Source organism: Lepidochelys olivacea, assembly GCF_965140295.1.
Source record: "Lepidochelys olivacea isolate rLepOli2 genome assembly, chromosome: 2".
NCBI lineage: Eukaryota > Metazoa > Chordata > Testudines > Cheloniidae > Lepidochelys > Lepidochelys olivacea.
The window spans coordinates 66,335,326-66,359,941 of NC_140412.1; the positions used below are offsets into that span (position 1 = coordinate 66,335,326).

At 40.6% G+C, this 24,616-nt stretch overlaps 1 protein-coding gene across 3 annotated transcripts in view; it reads left to right on the top strand.

Annotated features, from left to right (window-relative positions):
* CA8 (carbonic anhydrase 8) overlaps positions 1 to 24,616 on the top strand; it is a 52,438-nt gene that overhangs the window by 14,887 nt on the left and 12,935 nt on the right. For 2 of the 3 annotated variants that reach the window (XM_084618235.1, XM_084618233.1), the window contains 2 exons: positions 19,822 to 19,917; positions 23,865 to 23,927. In XM_084618235.1, the coding sequence (XP_084474361.1) occupies positions 19,822 to 19,917; positions 23,865 to 23,927 (159 nt within the window). The remainder of the gene's footprint in view (positions 1 to 19,821; positions 19,918 to 23,864; positions 23,928 to 24,616) is intronic. The other variant, XM_084618234.1, reaches the window with a different exon arrangement.

Sequence of the window (24,616 nt, forward strand, 5' to 3'; positions counted from 1 at the left end):
ACTGGTACGGTCCGGTACGGCGTACCGGCAAGAGCCAGTACACCGTGCCGGACCAGACTGGCTTCCCCGGCAGTGATTTAGAGGGCCAGGTTCCAGCTGCTGCAGGGAGCCCTGTGCTCTTTAAAGTGCCGCCGGGGCTCCGGCAGTGGGGCTCGTGCGGTGCTTTAAAGGGCCCGATGCAACTGCCACTGAGGGGAGCCCCAGGCCCTTTAAAGCACGGCCCAAGCCCTGCTGCTGGAGCCCCAGGGTAGCGGCAGCAGGGCTCCTGCAGTGATTTAAAGGGCCCAGAGCTCCGTGGCGGCCCTTTAAAGCCCTGGGCCCTTTAATTCGCCCCTGAGCCCCGGGGCTCCCAGCTGCCTCTGCAGCTGGTAGTTCTGGGGTGATTTAAAGGCCCTGGGGCTCCTAGACACAGCTGGGGCTCCCAGACACAGCCGGAGCCCCAGGGCCCAGCTTCTTCCGGTTGAGGCCATGCCTCTTCCGGTTGAGGCCACGCCCCCGCTCAAGACTCCAGCATACCGGTACGTCCTTTAAGTTACTTTCACCCCGGCAGTATTTCTTTTTGACAGGGGCTCAGACATCTTGATGTTAATTTGAACATTTGTACTGCATAGTTCTGATTGCCATTGAGTTCGCTTGAATATGAGTAATTTTACCAGGTGTTCCGTATTCAGCATAGGGAAATCTGATCACCCTAAATATGTAGTTCAGAGGCCTTTGTGCTGTTTATTTTATTCAATGATTTATTGCCTCATTTGTAAATTTGCTTGATAAACCAAAGCAAACACAAACAAAATACACGTAATTGTAACACAGGGTTGGCAATCTCTACTCCTCTCCATGCACACACAAATCCTACTTGCTTTACCTCACACAAATACTCCCATCAACCTCTTTGAGTCTGGTGAGAGGAGTAAGGCAAGCCGGCCCATATTAACAACACTTTTTCTGAGATTAGGCACCAATCTTGCACCATTGAAATCAGTGGAAGTTTTGCCATTAACTTTAATGTGACTATGATCTGGGCCATAAACTCAAATGGGAATGTTTTAAACACAGGCCTACATCTCATTCACCTCAATGATCTCATTGATTTCCTGCTTGTAAAGGATGGAATTCACTTCTTTGCAGAGGGGCAGCACAAAGCCTATGAATTGCTTAAGATCCATTTACGATCTCAAAATGAGGGGGTGAATTTCACTTTTTACAAGGAGGAGTTGGCTCAGAGTGCTTTAACAAAACTTAATTCTGCTATTTTAATTTTAAATTTTAGGTTTTTCTGCTTATAATTTTTAAGAAGTATTTTTAATAAAGTTCCCTAATAGAATATTAACTTAATAGTCAAATAACTAAATGACTGTTCAGTCTAGCATCATTGCTGACTAGTAACATAAGTAGTGTTTAAAGTAGTGTTTTTTATGACTAACAACTATTCTTTTATTCACAACCAGATCCAGATTCAAACCATCACCTGGTGAAAAAGAAATACACTATTTTACCTCTTATATAGAATACAGGTATAATTATAATATATACCCCTTACACACACTTTATGAGTCAGGCTGATTCCTGGTACAACTCCAGAGTCATCACTGGAGTTACACTGGGGGTTGAATCTAGCTGAAGCTCTGCAAAAAAAGTATTTTCCAGCAGTTTTTCACTTAGTACTAACTTCAGATTTTCCCCTTATTTACTAGTTTGTGTTTTGTTTTTGGCTGTTGTGCAAAACTGGAAACCCTCTCTCTCCCACTCAGTAGACCAAAGAGAAACTGACTAAATGAAATAAATCATTACCATAATTTTAAAAGTAATATGAGCAGTATATGATTCCTGAAATAGCTTTGTTACCAGTTGCTAAGCTCTTTCATCATGAGATTTGTTATTGTTGTTGACAGATAATTTGATCCAAATGATCACTCACAGTTCCTAAATTGTACTTTGATTCTAGGTAGTTCACCAGCACGAACACCGAGTACTTATGGCTTTGCTCAGTCACACATAGTTTATACTTTGCAAAGAATATATCTAAGAACTATGTACAGTATTGCAGTGTTGATTCATACGGCACATCAGCTGCATTAATGGTTGATATGCTAGCAGGCCGGCATGGCTTTGATATAGTCGGATGTAGGGAGAATTGCTTCTTCCAGTCTTTGAAAGAAGGATATTCATGTACTTACGTTGAATGTGTCTGGGGCCTTCTTTGTGAGCAAAAACTACAATTTAATTCAGGGGTGATGCTGGAAAGACATACAAGATACTACTCAGCCACCACCATTTAAGAGAAAAGTCACCAGCAGGCTAATCCCAAACAGCTCATTGCCTATCTGCTCCCTTTCCCAGGGATTTTCCTGTTTTTGCCCAATCGTGCAGCAGATGCTCTTGAGTCTCATGCTCACCTGAGAATCTTTTGTGCTGGTTACTGCAATAGTTCCTCTGAAGCACCACTGTTACCAGTACAAAGGATTCTGGTATGCATTTAAGAAATGGAAGGTCCCCACTACAGATAAATCAGCCAGAAAGCAAGATACCCTTTTGGGTAAGAAATGACACGCAGGGAATATTTGTAGAAGGAAATGAGTAGCAAGACATGGAAGAGGTCTGTGGTTGAGGGCTAGTTTTTGCCTAGAAGGCCAACCAGAAGGCCAACAATACAAATCTTGTTGTATTCACTTAGGGCTAGGCTGTTGCACTTAGCCACAGTGTGTAGTAAAGGCTGATCTGGAACTGCACCATCCTAGGGGGAGCACGGAAGGTGGAGAGCAGGGATTGCATTTATGGCATCCCTATGGAAGTGCAAGGCATGGAAGCACTATTATCCCCAGTGTATAGATCGAAAATTGGCTAAATGACTTGGCCAGTGTCTCACAGAATGTCTGTCAAATGACTAACTAAATGGCAACAGAACCCAGATTCATAGATGCTCAGAAACTGCTAAGGCACTCAGATACTACAGTATCTAGATACATAAATACTAGAGTTGGTAACATTTTTTTTCCAGTGGAAGAGTTTTCCTTTGGAAAATGCTGATTTGATTAAATTGAAATGTTTTGTGGGAATGTATCAATTTCATTGACATTTTTGACCAAAAATTATCGAAACATTTTATTTGGGTAAAGTCAAAATCTTTAGTTTCCATATGGCCAAAGCACTTCATTTCAACATTATTGTTTCAACTTTTATGCTGTATGAAGTTCAATATAACATACTGTAATATAGTCAAAATAATAAAGTCAAAATGAAACATTTTCGTAAGATCATTTAGATATTTCTGAAATGAAAATTTTCCCACTTTGTGGAAAACGTCTTTTCATTATGATTTAGGATGAATGGAAATTTTGAAATGTCAGAATTCCTCATGGATTTAAAATTCTGAGTTTCAACCAGCTCTAATAAGTATCTATATAGACAGACCATTCTCCTGAGTGCCAATCTAGTACCTTAATCACAGACTATCTCAGAGAAAAGTCATTACACAATACTAATGCAGCATGTAAAACTGCAATTCAACAGCAGGCTATTAAAGATACACAATGAAGATTATTATTGTTAGAAACATAGGCAGTATTGAGCAGAAAATTGTTCTGAGCTTCCTTGAAGTGTGTATTATTTAAGTATAACTGCTCATTGGAGAGAAATGAAGATTATGTTTGGAAAATAATCTACTCTTGCTGTTACTGTCATCCATTTAGGAAGAACCTCTGGTCACCTTACAGCAAATATCAAACCAATTATCTGTAAAAATGAAATAAATCAGATGGGAGTGATCATTTTGTTATTCTGCCTTCATTAGATAAATCTATGTATAAAAATAAAATCAGTGAGATTAAGAGCCCCCGTCCTGCAGCCCTTGTTTAAATGACTAATCCTTCCTCGGGTGAATAGTCTGGTTTTAAATCCCTGGAAATTAATGCCAGTTACCTTAGGCCCACTGATTTCATTTAGGAAGCTGGTTGTATGAATAAATTTTCCAGAATTACTCTCTTAAATCACACCTCTCCATGTTTTCTTTGAAGCTTAGAAAACTGGTGGCTCTGATAGCACACAATATAGTTAACTCTTCCACAAGATGCAGTAAACTTGTATGCATTAATAATCATTTATGTTAATCCAGTCCTCTTGCCAGGTTTTGGTCTTTCAAAGCTTAAAAATAATATATCAACACACACACACGCATACACATGAACCAGCAAGACATCTACATAGCAAAAACAGAGTGGAGAGACTTTTACAGAAATCCTCATCTTTCCCACACCCCCCCCTCCTTCCTAGTCATCCTAACTTAGAGGTAGTGGGAGGCCAGCCTGGAGTGCACAGTGCTTCAGCTGTCTCCAGCTAAAGTGCAGAACCTTGAGTACTATTATCAGCTGGCACAGATTAGAGCAGCTCCAAGGTGCTGTATCTTTCACCTGGGCTGAAACTTGGCACAGCAAAGAATCTGGCCTATAAATCTGACCGCGGGATTTACACAGCATTTCACGTTCCTGGTGAAGGGTTTGGTGCCAAAAGCCAACAATCGGGAGCCAAGTAATGACATATTTGCTTTTTTCTTCTTTTGTTACCATATAGAATATTTATTAAGGGTGGAAACAGTTTTCATTTTGGGATGATTCCTGTTTCCATTGTATCTCCTGCACACTCAAGGTGAAAAGTTGAAAACCTGAAAATAGTGGAGTTTGTCCTTGTAAACAGGAATAAAATTAGATTTGCACAAATTTGGTGCATAGCTCATCTTAGGAACCCTCAATTCCCCTGCCTCTCCACCCCAGTAGCTAAGTTTAAAAATACATTTAGGTCCTCTAAGGTAGAAGCTGCTGTACCATTGAAAATGCATATAATTATTTGATGAAAAATGCCAAAATTTGAATATTATTCACAAAATATAATTCAACCAACTATAGGGCTGGTTGAATAAATGAAATACTTATTCAAAAATAGCACATATGTTTGGTAAAATCATGATCTGTTCACAAACAGGAATATTCAAATGAAATGAATTGAATGAATTATCATGGTCCAACCTCTTCACTAAAGGAACACACAATAATTTACTTATAATGCACCCCTAATTATACAATTGTGGGGGTGAAATTTATTCCTCCCATAACTAGTGAACAACATATGACCTGACACAAGACCCTTGTATTGTTACCTTTGGTGGCCTAACTGCACAAACTTCTCTTAGTTCCTCTACCAATCATACTGAGCTGTTTGCCCCCACAGTACTCTATGGCAGTGAGCCCTGCCTGTTAATCATATTGATTATTACAGTGATATTTTGATCTCCTATGCAAAATCGGAGTAAAAGGGTTTTGTGTGTGGGGAACTTAAAAGATTTTGCGAGGGATCAGGTCCTTCTCCCTGTAAACCAAGGCAAAGAGAGGAGAACCTTGCAGCTTGGCCACAGGAGCTACTAAAGCCCATGGCCTGCAGTGGCAGCTGTGGCTTACTGCATTACATGCAGGTAGCTCAAGGTCACATCTTGCCACTTTCATCGGTGTTGAGAGAGCTGCTCAGTATTCATCTCTGTGTCCATCAGAGACTCCCTGTGTGGCCTCCCTGTTTCCTGACCTCATGCACAATGGAAATGAAGTAGCGCTGTTGATTAATCGCGGTTAACTCAAAAAAATTAATCCTGATTAATCGCAGTTTTAATCGCACTGTTAAACAATAAAATACCAATTTAAATTTATTAAATATTTTGGATGTTTTTCAATATTTTCATATATATTGTATTCTGTAATTGAAATCAAAGTTTATATTATTTTTCATTATAAATATTTGCACTGTAAAAATGATAAACAAAAGAAATAGTATTTTTCAATTCACCTTATCCAAGTACTGAGGTGCAATCTCTTTGTTGTGAAAGTGCAACTACAAATGTAAAGATTTTTTTGTTGTTATATAACTGCACTCAAAACCAAAACAAGGTAAAACTTCAGAGCCTACAAGTCCACTCAGTCCTACTTCTTGTTCAGCCAATCACTAAGACAAACAAGTTATTTTACATTTACAGGAGGTAAAGCTGCACTCTTCTTATTTACAGTGTCACCAGAAAGTGAGAACAGGCATTTGCATGGCACTTTTGTAGCTGGCATTGAAAGATGTTTACGTGCTAGACGTGCTAAACATTCATATGCCCCTTCATGCTTCGGCTACCATTCCAGAGGACATGCTTCCATGCTGATGACGCTCGTTTAAAAAAATAATGCATTAATTAAACTTGTGACTAAACTCCTTGGGGGAGAATTGTATGCCCCCTTCTCTGTTTTATCCACCTTCTGCCATATATTTCATGTTATAACAGTCTCAGATGATGACTCAGCACATGTTGTTCATTTTAAGAACACTTTCACTGCAGATTTGACAAAACGCAAAGAAGGTACCAGTGTGAGATTTCTAAAGAAAGCTACAGCACTCGACCCAAGGTTTAAGAATCTGAAGTGCCTTCCAAAATCTGAGCGGGACGAGGTGTGGAGCACGCTTTCAGAAATCACTGAAGAGCAACACTCCAATGCCAAAACTACAGAACCTGAACCACCAAAAAAAGGAAAATCAACCTACTGCTGGTGGCGCCTGACTCAAATAATGAAAATGAACATGTGTTGGTCTGCACTGCTTTCGATTGTTATCGAGCAGAAACCGTCATCAGCATGGACGCATGTCCCCTGGAATGGTGGTTGAAGCATGAAGGGACATATGAAATTTTAACGCATCGGGCATGTAACTGTCTTGCTATGCTGGCTACTACAGTGCCATGAGAACACCTGTTCTCACTTTCAGGTGACATTGTAAACAAGAAGAGGGCAGCATTATCTCCTGCAAATGTAAACAAATTTGTTTGTCTGAGTGATTGGCTCAACAAGAATTAGGACTGAGTGGACTTGCAGGATCTAAAATTTTACATTGTTTTATTTTTCAATGCAGTTTTTTTTAACTTAATTCTACATTTGTAAGTTCAAATTTCATGATAAAGAGATTGCACTACAGTACTTGTATTAGATGAATTGAAAAATAATATTTCTTTTGTTTTTTTACAGTGCAAATACTTGTAATCAAAAATAAATATAAAGTGAGCACTGTACTTTGTATTATGTGTTGTAATTGAAATCAATATATTTGAAAATGTAGAAAACATCCAAAATATTTAAATAACCTGGTCTTCTATTATTGTTTAACAGTGCAATTAATCACGCAATTAATTTTTTTAATCACATGATTAATTGTGATTACATTTTTAATCGCTTGACAGCCCTAAAATGAAGCATTTCTGCTAAAATTAATCCCTTCTTGTATTGTAAGATGGGGTAAAGAGGAGAACTTGGCTGGCCTTTTCTGTATTTCTGATCCTTACTTGTCTTTCCAATCTGCCAAAAATAGTTCTAGTCTTTAGAGTCTTTCTCCCATGGAAGCCCTTCCTGCTATTAATTCTGTTTTTCAGAGGACTGTCAATATTTCTGCTATGTCTTATTTGAGATGAGATTGTCATGTGTGAATTTACTGTTCAGCATAAGGACATACCATTGATTTATATGTAATGTCTCAATTCTCTATCCCTTCCTTAACACAGCCCAACAGCTTAGTTACTCTGACTGCTTAAGCAAACTTAATAGCTTAGTTACTCTGACTGCTTAAGCAACCTGGGCTGTCCACAATGACACCTAGAGCTTTTCCTCAAATGTTACAACTACTTCAGAACCCATCACCATGTGTATGGATAGTTTCAGCGGTTCCTTGCACTTTCACTCGTATAAATTGAATTTCAGCTGTAGGTGTGCCATGCTGTCATCTAGTTTTGTTCAGGCCCTTTGGTGTGTGCCTTGCAATCCTTCCCTTTATTGACTAATTACGTCGTTTTGTGTTGCCAGCAGATTTTCAACCCTTCTTCGAGGTTGCTAGTAAATAAATTGAAGAACACTAGTCAGTGCTGGTTTTGGGCTACACCACTACCAGCCTCTTGCTATAGAACAGGCCATTTATTCCTAATCTACGCTTTCTATCTCTCAGCTAGTTTTTAATCCATGATTGAGAATTACATCTTACTCCGTGGGTACGAAATTGGCTGAACAGCATCTCACTGTTACCTTGTGCTCTCCTCACATCTGTTCATTGTACCCACCTGTTGTCTCTTTTGGATAGAGGCTATCTTTTTGTTGTGTATGTTTACAGAACCTAGCACAATAGGGCCTCAAACATTAACTGGGCCTGTAAAGGCTACCGCAATACAAGTCAATAAATATATGAATAGTCATACTAATTCTGAGGGACTTTATATCACCAGCCCTTAGACTTTCAAAGTCAATTATATCCAATGGTTCTTCTTTCTCATTCAGTGAATTATGACAGGTTAGAGAGATACCATTTAGCTTAGCAGAAGTTGTGCTGGTTTTTCCCCATTATAGTCGTTGAGGTGCCTTCTAACTCCAATGATTTTTGTCAACTATGTTCCCTAGCACTGAAATGCTGCTCTCCAGTCCATACTTCTCAGGATCACCTTTATTATTGTTTTCAAAGGTGGGCTGTCTCAGGGTGCCTCTGTTACTACCCAGTGAACCTCTTTGCCTAGCTAGCTCTGGTAGTTTCACAGCCAGCCATACACACTGGGCTGCTTATCTTATACCAAGGTGTGTATTTACTCCTCTCTTACATAGTAATACCATGCAATGCAGTCTTACAGCCAGGGAAGGCTTCCCTGCAGCGCATGCAAACTGTTTGCTTCCTTCTGACCTCCTCCTGAGCTGCCCCTTGCTTCCTGTTTCCTCCCCCTATGTTCTCTCCAATTACCTTGCTAGCCCAGTGCTCACAATGCCCTCCAGAAAGTGTGTAATTGCCCTCAGCTGGACCTGCAGCCTTCTCCATATTGTCAGTGTTCAGCTGATAGCACTCTGTCACGTGGGAACAAAGTTCTATTCACTTCTCTGTATAGCAGCCATTTTTGTCTGCTTTTAAAGGAGACTAAGGGAGTTAGGTGCCCAACTCCTGTTAAAATTCAGTGGAATATCAGCATCCCTGGGGTTCGTTTGAAAAGCCCAGCCTGTAATGATAAACTACATAGCTTTTGTTAGCATCCCAGGTGCATGTCCATTCACCGAGAGCTCTCCTCAACAGCCTGCAAGTATCCCACGTGGAACAAAACTGTACAGGTGATGTGGATGCTCAGCTCAAGATCCTTGTACCCTATTCCTCAGAGCCACACTGGAATCAGACCCACATTGCTTTCACTATTATTTATTTGTCCTCTGGTAGCACCTAAAGCCCCAGTCCTGGACCATGGCCCCATTGAGCTAGGTGCTATACAAACACAGAACAAAAAGGTAGTTCCCATCAAGCCTTCTGCACCCGTGGAAGGGACTAAGGAGGGAAGGCAAGTTCTGGCCAAAGTTGATGTTCTGTTCAGTTATCACCTAGCTTCACTCAGACTGAATTTGCATGGTGAAATGATATATTTTTAGCCTGACTGAACACCTGCACCTTGCCATTTAACCACAAAGGCTTTTTTGTTTAGTTCACTTTTTTGCTTCCTTTTTGTGTTGTGGGCTACACAGACCTTCTGTCTCGCCACTAAGATATTCTCAAACAGCCTCTATACTGCTTCTATGAATTTTAATTTCCTAACTTTCCCCTTCAGGCTGTTAATAACTAACTTCCTATTTTAAAAAAAATCACCATTTTGAAATTGAGTGCCATGGTAGTATTCCTTGGTATGATCCCCCTGTGAGGATGTGGAACTTAATTACTGTATATTATGGTCAGTCTTAGTGGCTCAAACACACTTGCTTCTTAAAACAATTCAGCTGTAAGTCAAGTTTCTCCCCTTTAAACGCTCACACAAACTATTGGTTATGGTAGTAAGAAATTGTTTTCCAAGTCATGCCCTCATGTGACATTGTTTACTCAGTATTTGGGTAGCTGAAATTACACATTACCATTCTACTAGCTTCTATTGCCTTTCTAATCTCACATACATTTCTGGACCATATCCTAAGACATTGGTTCTCAAACTTTTGTACTGGTGACCCCTTTCACATAGCAAGCCTCTCAGTGTGACCCCCCCATTTATACATTAAAAACACTTTTTAATATATTTAACACCATTAGAAATGCTGAGGCAAAGTGGGATTAGGGGTGGATGCTGATGGCTTGCGACCCTCCCATATAAGAACCTCATGACCCCCTGAGGGATCCTGACCCCCCAGTTGAGAACCCCTGTCCTAAGCTTTCACTAGGGTCCCTTTGCATTGTAGAACCTATAAAAGGAACATCATACCAGTTCCAAATGGGCAGGTGAAGATTCCCTTTACTTCATACACTCTCCTCCACTTTTGTATCATGTTGTGGGTGGAACCACAACATGATGCCCTGTGGCAAACCTGAACCCGTGGAACATCCTTTAGGGCAGTGTTCCTCCACCTTTTTGATACCAGGGACTGGCTTGTTGCCTTCCTAAACTGTGCCAGGGAGATCTCAGGGGCCATGCCAGTCCATGGATCGGTTGTTGAGAAACACTGCTCTAGAGAAAAGGAGTACTTGTGGCACCTTAGAGACTAACCAATTTATTTGAGCATAAGCTTTCGTGAGCTACAGCTCACTTCATCGGATGTAGTGAGCTGTAGCTCACAAAAGCTTATGCTCAAATAAATTGGTTAGTCTCTAAGGTGCCACAAGTACTCCTTTTCTTTTTGCGAATACAGACTAACACGGCTGTTACTCTGAAACTGCTCTAGAGGACTCTACTGGCTAGTATAAGTTAGAGCAGCCCTTAGGTTGCTCTAATTTATGTCCAGGGCAGGTTCAGCCCCAAGGTCAAGGACAAGGATGATGATGGCTTACCACGGCTTTTGCTTTCCCCCATAGTTGTTCCCTTTGACTTCATCTTTGTTCTTATTGAGAGCCCCATGTGCATCCTAATTTTAATAAACTCAGATTTGTATTCCTGCTGAATCTACCTCCTAAGTATTCTTCTCTACACAGAAAACCTATTCTTCCTAAGACACTCTCTCTATATCCCATAGATTCTTTAATACGTAGTAATACTTCTCTTCCTCTTCTACCAAAACCATTTTTCTAGTATAAATTGCAGCCAGAAATCATGGTATAATGCAGTTCATTCTCATCTAACCAGTACATGAAAGCCAACCTATTTGTGTTTTCAAGCTTCCTGCATTGGTACAGAGGCATTTGTAGTCTTTATGTGTAATGATGCACTCATCTATATGTAATCCTTTGCACTGGGATGCCTATATTGGATTTCTCTGCCTTTCTTCTGGTGCAACCTAAATTAGAGCATGCCCTCTGATGCCTCAGATGTGAAATGTGAAGGAGAGCAAGGAAGACTACAACAAGGTGGAAAAGCTCAGGAGTTACCCTCTATTTTGGGACCCAGAAGAGGCTCCTCTGTAGCCATGCCACACATTGGAGGAACTCAGCAATTTGGAGGAGGGAAATTCAAAGGGGTGGCTGGGCAGTAGTCATTGTTGGTGGCAGGCTTCCCTCTGAACTGGGTTGCTATTCATGCAGATATCTGTCTTGAAGTTAATGCTGATCCTAGCAGCTGTAACTTCTACTCCATTGCACTTCCTTTTTGTCTGAGAGGGCCATTCCACAGTATTCATACAATATTTAAAACCAGAGTGAAATCAGGTTTGGATAGGATACATTTGGATACCCCTCTTGATAAGCTCTATGATGCTTAGCTCACCCAAACAGAACCTTGGAATCTCTTGAGCTTGAGAGACACACAGAACTAATAGGGACAGTCTTTGTCTTAAACCTTTAGAAATATGCTTAGCTGACAACAATACTGGCCTAAACAAACTGTTCCAGAGATTACAGTACCTAGTTGCACAGCTAATGGGAAATTTCTGTGTAACCTAGTTCTGACAGAGAAACAAACAGGCTCCCAAGGATTAATTTACATTTGACATTGCTTGCATAAAAGAAGGGAGTCTTTGTAATAATTAGCCAACGAGAGTAAGAATTTAGGCAATGGAAGAAAATGAATAGCTGATTACAAAAATAGCACATGCTCAGTAATCATAGTGAAGTTACAGTAGCAACAAAATGTTTTTCTAACTTAGATACACCTGAAAAATTATTCTTCAGCAATGGCAGCATATTATTGTACATATCTGCTCACTATGATCCTCATTCTTGTCCCGCATTTTTAGATCCTCCCTGCCCCTCCCCCAAAACCCAACAATGGGCATGCCATATGTCTGCCTTCCTGTGGGGAACAAATAGTGGAGCGAATATATAGAGGGAATGCACAACATACTGTTGTGATGTTCCCCTGATGTTATCTGGACCAGTGATCTGTTAGGTCACTCCAATCCTTGGCTCTGGGAGCCAGCCTTACCCTGCTCTGCTGTGAGAACCCCCACTCCTGGGCTGTTCCCGCACACCCTCTGGCATGTAAACTGCTTGGATTGTGCAACCAAATGACACTAGTCAATATCTCCAGTCCCAGACACAACCCTAGGAACCACTGTCTTGCAGTGTCCAGTTATGTACGCTGGATGCTGCAAGCTTATATGAGTTTGTCAATTTAACAAAGAAATTGATATGTACCAGGCTTGTTATCCCAAGGGGAGTCTCTGACACGCTTCAAACCATCGCACTGCTTCAAGTAGAATAAACAAACACATTTATTAACTACAAAAGATAGATTTTAAGTGATTATAAGTCAAAGCACAGCAAGTTGGATTTGGTCAAATGAAATAAAAGCAAAACTCATTCTAAGCTGATCTTAAAACTTTCAGTGCCCTTACAAACTTAGATGCTTCTCACCACAGGCTGGCTGTTGCCCTTCAGCCAGGCTCTCCCCTTTGATCAGCGCTTCAGTCACTTGGTGATGATGTCTGTAGATGGTGGTGGAAGAGAGAGGAGGAACATGGCAAACATTTCTCCCTTTTATCATGTTCTTTCTTCCCTCTTGGCTTTGTCCCCCCCGCCCCTTCAGGGTCAGGTGAGCATTACCTCATCATAGTCCCTGACTGACCAAGGGAAGGGGGATAACTCACTCAAGAGTCCAGCAGATCCTTTGTTGCTGCCTATTCTAGTGTCCTTTGTTCCTGTGAGGCTGGGTTGGGTTTTTCCCATACATGCCCTGATGAGGTGTGAACTGCCCCTCTGTTTCTGGAGAGTTTTGCCTGGGCTTGTTTTAAACCACAAGGACACATTTTCAGCCTCATAACTATATACATGAAATTAAAACCTATAACATTACTATAACAACAATGCTCAGTGCATCATAAGCCTTCCAAAGACAGGACAAATTTTGCATTGGATACCACACAATCATTTTATAAGGATGAACATGGAGATGCAGGGGGTTCCCCCAGACACAGAGTGTCACAACTGTGAAGTTTAAATCCCCAGCCATATTCTTCACAGAAGTGTGGAGAAGAGCTCAATGTGAGAAGAGCACAACTGGGAGGCTCAGGAGCAGAGCTAATCCTCAGGACCACATCACCATGTTAAAGGGGTGCCATGGGCCATGGCTGCTAGCTGGACTGGGGGAAGTGGCTACAGCCAGGTTGTGCAGGTGCTTCATGCTGCATTCTGTTCTCTCAACCAATGTGCTGTTGCCTTGTGCAGACTTTTTCTGTCAGGGCCCAGTCCTGCTGCCACTGAAGTCAATAGACGTTTGCCTTTGAGGGAGCATGAGCTGGCCTGTAATTGCCTTTCCAGTCCCAGCTGCTTAGTTTACTATTAAAACTGTCATTTGACTAGTGCAGAAGGAATGGTTCTTTATGTTTGTCCAAATACTAAATGAGGATTTCATAATTCCTCTTATAACAGTTAAAGAAAGTAAAAATATATAATACTTTTTAATGTAGAAAAACTGGGCAAATTATTCCCTATTGTGTAAATGAATAACATACTTGTAGTCAGGGCTGGATTAAGGCTAAATGGGGTTTAGATCCACCAAACCTTTGTGTGTCTATCTCCCTAGACAGATGGCTTGCTCAGCCTCCCCTTCCCAAACAGACTCTTCCTCCCAAGTGTGAGCCTGTTCCCTTCCTCAGAAGGGAAACAGACCAACTCACCCTAATAGGTAACTGGCTCCCATTTGCCCACCACAACCACTGAGCCCAGATCTCAAAGGTCCTACACCAATCTGTACTGTTAATCAGATGTGTCATCATAAATAATGAACTGTGATTTATTCCATAGGGAGCTTTTCCATACGGCATCTCAGGAGGGGTCTGTCACTCAGATGACAGTTGGATATGGGAATGTGGCAGTAAAGGACAGAGCTAATAGTGAGTCAAGTCAGACATAGCTTAGAAGACTAGGTAACATTGCAATCCAGAGTTTGCACTGCTGGATGTCTGCAGCCAGGTACCTGATATAGCACTTCCTGACTAGGTTTCTCGATGTGTAAGAATAAGACTGGCTGACATCAGAGCTTAACTGATCGCTTTTGTTCTCTGTGAATTCATGACCCCTTTGAGCTGCACAGAACAGCCATTGACCTAGTCAGGAGTGAACTTTTACAAGATTCTGTGACTCTGTTTGTTATGGAGAGAAGCTGACTGCCAGAACTAATAAACCTATCAGCAGTACTGAGAATGCCTCTGATTCCATGTCAGGCTCCAGCACCCTAGGGCCCCATCTTTTCATTCAGACATAAAAGATCTTGCTCTGGTGGCCTGGAAACAGAAAAGCATGGTTTTCTAAATCAGGGTTGGTCAATCATTCTAAAGTCACAGGTACATTATTAACATAGGGCCTGAAGCTCAGGTCCTTACTGAGTTTGTATTCAGTCCTTACTTACTGATGCAAATCTCAAGTTAATGTCAGAGGGGATTTTGTCTGAGTAAAACCATAAGGACTGAGATCAGTGCATGTTTGGCTTAAGGAAGGATGGAGCAAAAACTAAGTAAGGTCCTTAGGATATGGCCCCTACAGAAAGAAATATTTCTCCTAGGCTCAATCTAGTATCTGAGTTTCTTAGTGATACTTAAGAAGAAACTTCTCTCTAACTGATGGCAGAACAAGTCAATTTCATCAGTGCAGTGTTATTTATTTACCATTTTTAAAGTTTCAGTTCACTTTGAAAGGAACTTGCTACTAACTTGCCACTCATCCAGCTACAATAAAATCCTCTGAATTATTATTTTCTCCTCCAAGGAAAATAAGTTCTTCTTTGACAGCTAAGGACCTTTTCCTAGTTTTATAAATAGTTTATGAAAATACTTCTCATTGTGCATCCGAATGGCAGAGTAGCAGAGTAGCTGACTCTTTTTGGCTCAATAAAAACATCATAACCAGTGAAAATCAAAACTTTAACGGAGTAAATTGTACAGAACCTTTCCTGTTGTACTGACAGTCTCAGCTTGTTTCTCCTCTGAATGATGGATGCTTTAAAACCACATAATGATAAACTGCCAGTACAGTCTAGTGATTTTAGTCTATTATTTTACCAGATCTGTGGTTATAGTCATATCAGTCTGGGGTATCACCAGTATGTGTTCTTTATATGACTGCCTCACATTAGAGTAAAATGAAGGTTAGCAGAATATTGTGCATTAGTCTGATAAGGATCAAAATGTTAGCATCACTCTCAGAATAGTGAATATAAATTGGTGCATGTTGGATGGAAAGTGAAGCTATGAAATGTACAGTTACAAAGGCATCATATATTTGTATTATAAAAATCTTCAGAAGTGTTGGGATCAGTTCTTCAAGGTGGACATCCAACTCCCATGAATATTAAACAGGAATTGTATGTTCTATCAATTGGGGAATGTAATCCTCAGAGTTCAAATTGTATAATCTCTGTTGGTAGATGGGTTTTCTTTTTTTTTTTTGCCATCAGTAGTTGTTTTTATTTTTGTATCTCATGTTGTTACCTGACTTTTGTATGCCTAACCATATTACAAATAAAACAACTAACAAACAAAAGAACACACACACACACACACACAAAGAGTAAAAAATAAATGGTAGTTTGAAAACAATGCTTTCCTAAGAGCAGAATTGTTTTTCCACTTGTTTTCTGATGTCTCCCTTTCTTGGTTCCCCCTTGGTGTACCTATCTATTTACTTATATGGCCTCCATCAATTTAGCCTCTGAGTGATTCCCAAGTATATAAGACTAGAAGGAAGAGGTACAGTTTTGAACTCTCTTTCTTCCTCCCCTCCTGGAGGAGAATTAGCTTGATTAGTTTTTTAATGAAGCTATCCATCGGTTTATTTGTTTAAATGTGCATGTATAAAGTCATCAGTGCTAGAGCGAATGCAGTGAGGCATGGGGTCATTCTTATAGTATGATTTGTGGTCATTTCTCATTATGTTGCCTGTCTAATTCAGACTGTAAACTCCTGAGGACAAGGCCTTTGTCTCCTTCTTGTCTGTGAAGTGCCATGCACAATGCCTCCTGGAGCTCTTCCAGCAGGCACTGGGAACATTCTCACTGTAACCCCATTAGGAGCATGCACTGTGTGTTTACCTGAGGGGGTGGCACTGTCCCCCCATATTTTTCCTGCCACTCTCAGCTATGTAGTGGTCACTAGCAGAGAATAGCGCATGTGCTCAGGAGAATGCAGAGCCTCCCACTGTAGCTGGAGCGTGAGGGAGGGAAGGCTCCTTGCACATGCGAAAACCAGGCCCAATTTGTCCCTAACTAATGCTCATATGCACCCATCTCTCATCACAGTTAAATTCAGGAGTCTTTTAATTCAACCCATCCTATTCCGCCCCTCTCTTATTCCCCATCTGCATCCATTTTTATCTCCTAGTAGTAACTGTCATCTCAGTGCTTTGTTTCTGCACCCACAAGGTGGCTCAAGCAACCCTCTGAAGCCAAGGGACAGAACCAGATATACAGAGTCCTGCACAGATACAAAATTTGTATCCTCATCTGATTGATGATCCACAAAAATGGTCTGTGGATGTGGATATCCACTACAGAGCTCTACAGCTACAAGAACACAAGAGCACTTGTCCTCCTCTGATGTGGACCATAATCATCCTGATCTCCACCAGGTCACTGCAGCAGCAAGGTGCACTTCACAGCACAAATCCCCACCAGGGCTTCTGTTGCACAGGACCACTTCACAGTATTTCTGCTCCTCCTTGTAGACTGGCCACAGCAAAATTTGACCACTAATGATTTTCTTAATAACGGAGCTACAGTTATCAGTCTTGTTACACCGAGATTGGGGCCCCATTGTACTAGACAACGTACAAACTTGTAGTAGACAGTCTCTGCCTTGAAGAGCTTACAGTCTAAATAGATAGGCAAGACACAGTGGGGAAGGCACAGAGAAGTGAAGTAATTTGCTCCCCAGTACACAGCAGGTCAGCTTCAGAAATAGAATCCAGGTCTCCTATACCCCAGTCTAGGGCCCTAGCTACTAGTCCAGTCTGCCTCTCAACAAGTAAAGGATGCTGATGTTGTGCTATATGGGGCTGGTACATTCTTCCCCCTCATTGAGGAAAATCTCAAGTCATGCATTTTCCTTTTAGAACTTCAGAAAACAACATGTTGCAACGTTGCTGTCGGAATGCAAAAAAAGTCAGATTACAAATGTTACCTCTTTGAACGTAACAACACATTGAATGTCATGGTGGCTTTAGCTCAGATCTGCCTGTTGACTTAGTCAAAGTAATGGGCTCTCTAAACGTTCAAGACCATTGTTACTGTCACAGAAAGAAAGGTTTACGCTGACATTTAAAATAATAGCAGTGATATGGGGTATTGTTTTCTGCAGTACCAAGGACATTACCATCACAATTACAGTCACTGGAATGTTATGCTTTTTTGGGTGTCTGTACAGACCTGTTTGTAGGAAGTAGATTTTTCCTTGTTAATTTCAAGGTTTGTTATGTTCATGAGGCTGCGTGAGCCCCCTCTAGTGGCTAACATAATATCTGCAAATTCCAGTCTAATCAAATAATATAGCGTTTTGGACAAATAGTCTGACTTAAGGTATAGCATTGCCTTCTAAACTAATTGGGTTGTATTAGTTTAAATTTTTCCTAGAGACAGTATTAGTAACTAAATTGTCCTTATTTGATCTTTTGTTTCGCTTTTTATAGAATCATTTAATATTAAAAAGTGAAAATGGAAATAAAGGTCATTTTGTGAAAGTTTCAAACTTATGAAAAAAACAAAGTTACCAAAGGACACATTTAAATAGTAAACTTAAACAAGATGATTTGCTCCTTCACACTGATTTGGTTCCAAGTAAGGTTTTATGAATGCAGGACGTACAGGGACACAACTTAGTTCTGTGTCTTGTTTTAGCTGGTAATTTATTTGCCTATAACTTCTGTAGCTATGGGTAAGTACCTTTTATATTAGCACTTCTAGATGCAACTGGACTTTCTAACGAAACTTAGCTTGGAGTTTTCTTTATCATGTCAAATATTTGTGTTCAGAATGAACAAAATGATCTAATATGCTAATTTTAAACAGTACATTTAAAGATTCTTTATTGAATGTTTCTGAAAGAATGATAATCAGATTTGTATGTTTGGTTTCTATCTGAGCTGAAATAAGGGATGAGGCAGCAGTCTGAGGGCCTGATCATGGGAGATGCTCAGCAATCTAAGCAAACTCTCTGGGAGTGGAGAGCAGTCATCCCTGCTTGGGGGTGCCAGGCAGAAATAGTAAGACAGAGAAAAACTCTATTTTAAAGACTATTTTTTGAGAAACTGGGAAAAATGCTAGATAAACAGGTGACATTTTCACTCCTCAGACACGTAACAGTGCAAAATATCGATCACTCGATTTTACAGCAGGGAATTAAATTTAGTTTTTTGTTGCTGTTTTATCTGCATGGAATGTGCCAGGTCTGCTCCTAGATAAACTTAAAAGCAGACATGCTTGAGTGGGGGAAACCTCTGCAATGTTATGGGCCACAGCCAAGGAGATAACTTGTTATCATTAGTGCTGGAAACAGTCAGCTGTTTGAAATACATATTGCCATTGACTATATAAAGCTGTCAATCTTCCCCTTTCTTTCTTTTCATTAACAGATTGCTTCTATGACAGGGATTCCCAATGCTTGCTGGGCAGCTGTACCAGTTTGCCAGAATAAGACCTCCCTTTTACCAGCCAGTGACTATTGCTTCCTGTTTACATGTGCAGCAACTAATTCAAGCCCTGATTCCACAAGCTTTTACTGGCGCTTTGGGGGGAAAAAGGCAGCGTAATACACACTTATTATCCACCAATACCTTCATCTCTCGCATCTGCAAGCTGCCTGTCTCCACTTCTCCCCAGCCATGCTGCCTGTGTTTACCTTTTCCCCATTTAACCTTTTCCCAACCCATTACGTTCAATGAGCATGGGGCGGAGGAGGGATTGTTGTTCAGTGATGAGGTCCCAGCAGTTCACCATTGCAGTGGTAGTTCATGAGACATGTACTATCAAGAAGGCACAGCCAGCCAATTAAAAGAACGTTAGGAAAATTTATGTCCACAGCTATATTCTAATGTGGCATATATGAATTTGAGGTTTGGAAGAGAGCTAGCTGGCAGTGAGAGGTAATGTCGATGGCTTGAGTTTACAGAGTTTATATCAGTGCCTCAAAATGAGGGAGTACACCATTTGTAATGCACTGCTCCCACATTGATTCATGCCTTTGTCATGGATACTTGAGAGCTGAATGCAAGGCACCCTTTCTGTGGTTAAAATAGGAGGGGAGGCTATCAACAGTACCTTCTTTCTTCCTGGACTTATAATGGTCATCATGGGATTCCATCTTCTATAATATGTGCTGGCTTTGTTAGCTAAAATCACCTTCCTGTTTTTCAGGTACACAGAAACCTTTACCTACTGGTGACATTCTCTGTATCGTTTTGTTTTAGCTCCATCTAATCCACTGGAACTCTACACGGTACAGCAGTATTGATGAAGCAGTGGGGAAGAAGCATGGTATAGCTATCATTGCTCTGTTCGTCCAGGTAAATATTTTACTGTGGTGATCACATGTTATCATTTGGCTCCTGTAAAAGAGTCCCCTTCTACTTTCTACCGTTAGTGATTTCAGAAAACAAAAGAAATCGACAGCTGCTTGTATTCTATTACAACCAATGTTCCCTCTAATTTTTGACAGGCCGTGTGCGCAAAACATTTCTTCTGTGCAAGTTTTTGACAGGCTGTGTGTGTAAAAAATTGCTTCTGTGCAAATTTTTGTGCATGCGGTGTTTTGCCATGTGCGCGGGGTTTAGGATCTGCATGCACGTGCACACACGCACAGCTTAAAGAGAACAGTGATTACAACAAGTGTTTGTCTACATGTATCTTCAGTGTATATGGTAACTAAAATGATATTTGATTAAAAGCAACATATTTAAAATAATGTAACTAAAGAATGGAAAACGTGCCATCTAACCGCCTTGTCCTGCAGCCTTGTCATGGCATATAAGCTAAACAGCGGTGGGCTGGGTAGGTACTTGGATGACATACCTTTAAAGGTTTCAGAGTAACAGCCGTGTTAGTCTGTATTCGCAAAAAGAAAAGGAGGACTTATGGCACCTTAGAGACTAACCAATTTATTTGAGCATGAGCTTTCGTGAGCTACAGCTCACTTCATCGGATGAAGAACAAAGAACACCTAGGTGGCAGCAGGAAGTGGTGTTGGATGAAGAACAAAGAACACCTAGGTGGCAGCAGGAAGTGGTGTTGGAAATCTTACTCAGTCAGTGCTGAACACTAGCATGCTAGGTGGCACTGTGCTGCTGCAGGTGCTGTATAAAAACTGAAGTGCTGACCACGTCTTTGCTCGTTAAAAGTCCCACAGCACTCTTAATATGAAATAGGCTGTTAGCGCTGATGTTCTGGCCAGACTTTGCTTGGGTAATTACATCCAGGCTCCATCAATTCACCCTGAAGTTTCAATTGGAAAAGGAAATTCTTCAGTTTCTTCTCCTAAACTGTTGTGTACTGCGGCATGGTGCTACCTGTAAATGGTGGCAGTACAGCACAGGTCTCTGCTGGGACAGGTGTGGAATCACACCCCTCCAGTGGGAACAGAAGGAGGTAGTGTGCCTCTGGGATACAACACCTCCTAGATCTCTCAGGGACCAAGTCCACTTAAAGTTTGCTCCCTTCCACTCTTGGTCAGTCCTGTTATTCAGATCCTGGGAGATACGTGGACAGGAGGAGTGTTGTGTGGATAAGTCTCCACTTAGTTTAGCACAGGCCAGTGCTGCCAATAGGGGTAACCCCGTAGAGAGTTTGTGCTAGACCCAAGGACACCACCATAGTGTGGCCTCTGCATAGGAGCATAAGGTGGGGAGAGACTTTTGGACTGGGAGATGCTGGGTGATGGTGGTCATGGGGCAGCCCTTCCTGAAAAGTCAAAAATAAAGGGGCTGTGTGGCCTGTTGGTGACCCTGGGAGTTAATTGTGGGTTCATGTGATCTCCTGACTCTAAGTGACACTGAAGTGGCTTCAAGAGCTGTGAACCCTATGAACAAAGCCAAGCAGTTTTGATTCCCAAAACCCCTGTGAACCCAAAGCATTGATTTCACACAGCCCTAGTCATGACAAGCAGTGAACAGTTCCATTTAAGGAGGTTCAAGGAAAAGAGTTATGATTTATGTTTTGATCAAATGGATTCCCTTTCACAGTTGTACTGTTAATTAGCCATATTCCATAATGAGCTTCTGAGCACCTCTGAGATTTACCTCTGTTTGAATGTAAAGGTACATTGGTTACAGTCTCAGTGTTGAGATAGAATTGTTAAACAGTAATGCTAGAAATTCTCAGTTCTCTCAACTTCTTATCCTACAGGCTTATGTCAAAACTGCTTATGTAAGTCACCCTCTAATTCCAGCAGAGATAACCTTGGAGTCACTTACAGAGTTACATACCATTCTTAAATAAATCTTTGAAACTTAACCGGTATCTTTTTTTCTACTTCTGTCTCTTGCCTTAAGCATTCCATGATGTTTTCTTATTAGCCAAGAAAGGCTCCACATAATTAAAAATTGTCTAAAGAAACATCATAATTTGCTTTATGCTACTTATTAATGGTCCAGTGAGAAAATTAAGTCACATTTTCTTTTCACTTCTGTTAAAGGCAGAAAGAGTGATTTTTTTTCAGCCCCTGCTGTTTATAATCGCTTCTTGGAGGTTTCTAACTCCTACTGAAATTTTTTTCCTCCTAAAAACCTATATGCGCAAACACATGCCCGAGCACCCCCAAGACCACTAGTCAGTTGGAAATGTTGGGTGCATTTTTAAAATAACCTATTCCTGCCTTGGTGCAAGTTCCCCCTGCATTCCAGTTCCTCCCATCCACAGGCATTGATAAACATTTGGCAGATTAGAAAAAAAGTCAAATTTTAGTTCTTTCAATCTTGTCAACATTCTTATGAATGTAAAAACACCGCAGGGGCTTGTTCTGCTCTCACAATGCATGGTGTAAGTTAGGAATAACTCAGCTGAAATCATGATGCATGGTGACATCAAAATCAAGCCCAGAAAGTTTTATGAGTTCCTGATTTTTAGGGAGGGATTTTCAAAATCACCTACTTAAGAGCATGAGTCCCACTAAAAGTCAATGGGTCCTGTGCTCCTAGATCACTTACGTGCTTTTGAAAATGCTCCCCGTATTTTATTCTATTGCCCTTGTTATACAGGAGGTCTGACTAGATGATCACAATAGTCCCTTTTGGTCCTAGGAAACTGTAAATCTATTATTCTGTTCTGTATAGACTTAGATAGACTCTGTATAGACCCTCACCATCTTAGTATCTTCCAATAAGGCATTAAGCAATGTGAGTAACATCTGTCATAAGTGGTTCATTCTTTCTCTCATCCTCTCCAGAGGGGGAGAACTGTGTGTGCAGTGAAGTTTTTTGCTTCTGTAGGTTTTTTAAAAAATATGCCCATGCTGCTCTATAGTGCTTATGTACCTAGTTCAGAAACATACTGCATTTAAACAATGACATTTTGTAAACTATCTAAGCGCATTTGTGCCCATGTACATGTGCATACAGCTCTTAATGAAGTCAATGGCAGGCATGCATATATGTGTGAGCATATATATATATAGCTCAGGTTAGAAATGGGCCCTGATTCTACGATTCAACCTGGCTACTTTAAATCTACATTACTAATCAGGATCTTTCATTTTAAAAATTTCTTTCTACATGTGTCTTTTGTCTGCTTCTCAAAGACATTCAATAAAGGTCTGGGGTGAAATCCTGGCCCCATTGAAGTCAATGGGAACATTTTGCCATTGACTTGAATGGTGCCAGGATTTCACCCCTGGAGTATAAAAAGGGTGTGGGTGTATATGGGGGGTTGGGGAAGAAAGGGGTGAGCTATGATTCTGCACTTCTCATCCAAGCAAACTTTCCTTCGCTTCAATGAGAGGTTATCCTTAATAAGGAGTGGAGCACACAGCCTCAGCTATGCAATACTGTGGGAACAAACTCAAAGGTTTCTGTCATGCTTGTGTACTAAGTTCTCTTCTACGTACTCTTCTAACAAAAATGTGTAAGGACAGATTGTAGCCTGGGCATTTATACCTCACGATGCTGCATGACTTTGACCCTTACATGAAGCATGTGCTGCACTGTGGAGGCAAAACAAGGTGAGTTCAGGCTTATCAACCTTGACTTTGACTTTTTTTTTTTAAAATTCTGCCAGTTTCTGTTACTGTTTTAAAGTTACTTAAATCTAGTTTCATTCAGGCCAATGACTTTTTTGTATGTGAATTAGTACCTCTTGTTTGAATTTGCCATGTACCAGAATAGTTGGTTAATCCAAGGTTGTATAACTTAACTACAAACAAGCACTGAATTGGCCAGACTTGTTGACCTTTCTCTTAGTTTTCAGAAACAATACAGCAGCGAAGTTCATTTTTGGGTTTGCTTGTTTGTTTGTTATGTTTCAGATAGGAAAGGAACATTTAGGCCTAAAGGTCGTAACTGAAATTCTCCAGGACATCCAGTACAAGGTGAGGAATTGTCTGAGGGAAGCAGAAATAGTTGACAGAGATGGACTGAATGGGGGACGGGCAAAGAAGATAAACTGAAGCAAGAAAAATAAAGAGAAGTCAGAAATGTTTGTGCTAAGATATCATGTGGGAGCCACAATACAGTGGTCACCATTAAAAGTCAACATTTAACAATAAATCCGACACAATTAGTACTGTTATTTCCTATTCTGACTGCAGGGAAAGTTTTAATCTCATATACCAGTAACGGTTCACAAGTATTGATTTTTTTAATGATACTAATACTTTGTCAATGTGAACTCAACCACCAAGAAAGATCTGTATTGAATGTTCAGAGAACCCCATTGTCAGTAGTCCCCAGCCTGTCAGGTTCAAGTTATACAAGAGCAGAATATGCAAACTGAACACCCAGGTAAAATCACAACTGCAATATGGCTATAGCATAGTGGAACCCTGTTAAGAGAGTCAATGAATTAGATATGGCATTGGAATGGTATTCAGGGGATCTGGGTTTATAAAGAGCTTTGAGATCGATGAATGAAAAGTATTGTATAGGTCTGAAAAGACTGAACCATAGGAATTTTAGGAATTATGTATTATTATTAATTAATCTGAATTTTAAATCTCGTTTTAGTTGAACAATATCTCATGTACTCCAGGTGTAGCATTCATTTCTACAGATTATTATT